Source organism: Nerophis ophidion, linkage group LG24 (assembly GCF_033978795.1).
Source record: "Nerophis ophidion isolate RoL-2023_Sa linkage group LG24, RoL_Noph_v1.0, whole genome shotgun sequence".
Lineage (NCBI taxonomy): Eukaryota > Metazoa > Chordata > Actinopteri > Syngnathiformes > Syngnathidae > Nerophis > Nerophis ophidion.
In genome coordinates this window covers 4,404,524-4,408,084 of record NC_084634.1, presented here as the reverse complement: position 1 = coordinate 4,408,084, position 3,561 = coordinate 4,404,524, and the positions used below count along the sequence as shown (strand labels likewise).

The following is a 3,561-nucleotide window of genomic DNA, read 5'->3' as shown; positions in this document are numbered from 1 at the left end:
GGAGGGGCGGCAGAGCAGAAAAGAGAGACGGCAGATCAACTGGTCTAAAAGGAAGGTCTATTTAAAGAGTATAGAAATTAGTTTTAAGATGGGACTTAAATGCTTCTACTGAGGCGTCATAGCTGGCTTGGTAGAGTGGCTGCACCAGAAACTTGAGGTTTCCTGGTTCGATCCCCGCTTCTGCCATCCAAATCAATGCCGTTGTGTCCTTGGGCAAGACACTTTACCCAACAGCTCCCAGTGCCACCCACACTGGTTTAAATGGAACTTAGATATTGGGTTTGACTATTTCAAAACGCTTTGAGTCACTGGAGAAAAGCGCTATATAAATGTAATTCACACAATTCAGACTGTTATGAGTACCGGAGCCCGAATAGAAAACTATCTGTTTTTGGGCTCTGGGAATCACTAATAAGCCAAATTTCTTGCCAGGACATGTGGTTACAAAGTCCCCGATCACACTGGACACCAAATTTTTGGGAAAAAAAATTGCAAGTCCAAAACAGTCCAAGGTGCTTCAAATCTGATCTTTTGGCATCAGATTCAGGCCACCTGAGGGAGGTAGTCCTGAATCCGATCCGATCTTTTTTGAACTGTCAATCCATCGATCAATCAACCCCAATCCATCGATCAACAAACCCCAACGACAGAGCCCACATCAGGGCAAGGAAAAACTCGTAACCCAGTGAGATGTCGATGAGAAAACCTCGGAGAGGACGGCAGATGTGGATTTCACCATCTACGGTCCGTAATATCATCACAAGGTGCAGAGAACCAGGGGAAACCACTGCGCGTAACTGATGATATTACGGACCTTGGATCCCCTCAAGCGGTACTGCATCAAAAAGCGACATCGGTGTGTAAAGGATATAACCACATGGGCTCAGGAACACTTCAGAAAACCACTGTCAGTAATTACAGTTCTACATCTGTAAGTGCAAGTTAAAACTCTAGCATCGACAACACCCAGAAACTCTTTGTTGGGCCCGAGCGCATCCAAGATGGACTGATGCAAAGTGTAAAAGTGGTCTGACGAGTCCACATATCAAATTGTTTTTGGAAACAGAGAACGTTGTGTCTTTGGATCAAAGAGGAAAATAACCGTCCGGATTGTTCCAGGTGCAAAGTTGAAAAGCCAGCATGTGTGATGGTATGGGGGTGTATTAGTGGCCAAGGCATGGGTAACTTACACATCTGTGAAAGCACCATTAATGTTGAAAGGTACATACAGGTTTTGGAGCAACATATGTTGCCATCCAAGCAACATTATCATGGACGCCCCTGCTTATTTCATCAAGTTCATGATTATTTGCAAAAAGTTTCTCAGTTCCAACGTTAAATACCTTGTCTTTGCAGTCTATTCAATTTAATATAAGTTGATTTGCAAATCATTGTATTTTGGTTTTATTTACCATTTACACAACGTGACAACTTCACTGGTTTGGGGTGTTGTAGCTTAACATGCAAACAATTTCAAAATAAAACACAAGACTCTCATTTTCTGTGTGTGCTCAGCTCATCTCCTACCTGCCCTCCGAGAACGCCGCCGAGTGCCGCACCACCACCTACGGGTGCTGCTATGACCGTGCCACACCGGCTACCGGGCCCAACGGAGAGGGCTGCCGTGACCCCCCCAGTCCTTGTGAGTGCCCGGCATAAGGACTAAAACCCAATCAGAAACATGACCTTGGCCGTTTTGTCTTTGTTTCCTCCAGACGAGCGCTCCATCTGCTCACTGCCCAAAGCAGCCGGTACCTGCGGCAGCTGGACCGCGCGGTACTTCTACAACGTTCTCGCCTCCAAGTGCGAGTCCTTCTGGTACGGAAGTTGCCACGGGAACAGCAACAACTTCCTGGCGGAGGCCGAGTGCCAGAGGGTATGCGAACCGTCAAACGGAAACGGACGCAACGGAAATGGCTACAACGGGAACGGCGGCGCCAACGGGAACGGTTACAACGGTAACGGCGCCAACGGAAACGGCCACTCAAACGGAAACGGTTACAACGGTAACGGCCACTCAAATGGAAACGGTTACAACGGTAACGGCCACTCAAACGGAAACGGTTACAACGGTAACGGTGAGCAGGCTTATGGAAACGGCGAGCACACCAACGGAAACGGTGAGCACGCCTATGAAAACGGTGAGCGCACCAACGGAAACGGTGAGCGCGCCTACGGGATAAGTGAGACCGGACACGGTGAACGCTCCAACGGAAATGGCGCCAATGGAAACGGCCGCAATGGAAATGGACGCAGCAATGGAAACGGACACAACGGCGAGCGCGGCAAAGGAAATGGCGAGCGGGCCAACGGAAACGACGAGCGCGCCAACGGAAACGGTCGCTACGCCAATGGCTACAATGGAAACGGTGGCAATGGAAACGGCCGCCCCTACAGAAACGGTTACAACGGCAATGGTGGCAACAGAAATGGTGAGCGGGCCAACGGAAACGGCGAGCGGGCCAACGGAAACGGCGAGCGGGCCAACGGAAACGGCGAGCGGGCCAATGGAAACGGCGAGCGGGCCAACGGAAACGGCGAGCGGGCCAACGGAAACGGTCGCAATGGTAATGGCTACAATGGAAATGGCCAAAACGGCAACAGAAACATTGAGCGCTCCAATGGAAACGGCCGCAACGGAAATGGTGAGCGACCAAACGGAAACAGCCACAATGGAAACGGCTACAATGCATACAGTCAGCGCTCCAACGGAAACGGTGAGAACGGAAACGGTTACAACGGTAACCATGAAAGCGAAAACGGCTACAACGGGAACGGCCACAATGGGAACGTTGAAAACGGGAATGGTCGCAATGCGAACGGCGGCAACGGAAAGGCCAGGTCAGCTTCGACCGCGGCCAGAAACGCCCACCGGGCGAGAGTCTACCTGAAGGTCAAAAAGCCTTACTTGGTCCCAGCTAATCACCTCCGCCTGGTTGGAAGGTAAGACCTTTTAGCGGTGCGGCCTTAAGCCCACTCCACGTCGGTGCTGGTCCCCCACCCTGAGTCCCTTCTGAATCTTTACCCGGGAGACAACCTGCTGTTGTTCAACCAATTTCGCTCACCTCTGGATGTTCTTTTGTCACGGTGACACACTAGACACGTCCTTACCACAACCCGCCTACGTTTTGTGTGTCTTCTCACTGTCTTGATTGTGTCGTCACCGAGCTAATAAAAGTGGTGCTTCATCTGTCCTTGTCTGAGTGTGGTCACTAAACCTGTTGTCAAAAAGGGGTGTCTCTTTTTGTCTTGTGGCTGCATGGACCTTCACCGTCCTGGTCTTTTTGGCTTTCTCTTCTGGACTTGACCCCCGCCTTTCTGGCGTTCTTTATGCCTGCTTTTTGGACTCTGGGGAAAGTGGTGCATGAAGTTACTTTTCTCCCTGATTCATGCATGGACCTTCACCGTCCTCGTCTTTTTGGCTTTCTCTTCTGGACTAGACGCCCGCCTTTCTGGGGTTCTTTATGTCTGCTTTTTGGACTCTGGGGAAAGTGGTGCATGAAGTGACTTTTCTCCCTGATTCATGCATGGACCGTCACCTTCCGGTCGGTGCATGAAGTG

The 3,561-nt window shown here is 50.5% G+C and overlaps 1 protein-coding gene across 1 annotated transcript in view; it reads left to right on the top strand.

The window, feature by feature from the left end:
* LOC133542390 (papilin-like) overlaps window positions 1–3,190 on the top strand; it is a 40,272-nt gene extending 37,082 nt beyond the window's left edge. Inside the window, exons 17-18 of the mRNA XM_061886450.1 lie at window positions 1,516–1,642; window positions 1,716–3,190. Coding sequence (XP_061742434.1) covers window positions 1,516–1,642; window positions 1,716–2,947 — 1,359 coding nt within the window. The 3' untranslated portion in view covers window positions 2,948–3,190. The remainder of the gene's footprint in view (window positions 1–1,515; window positions 1,643–1,715) is intronic.
* The last annotated feature ends 371 nt before the right edge of the window (window positions 3,191–3,561 follow it).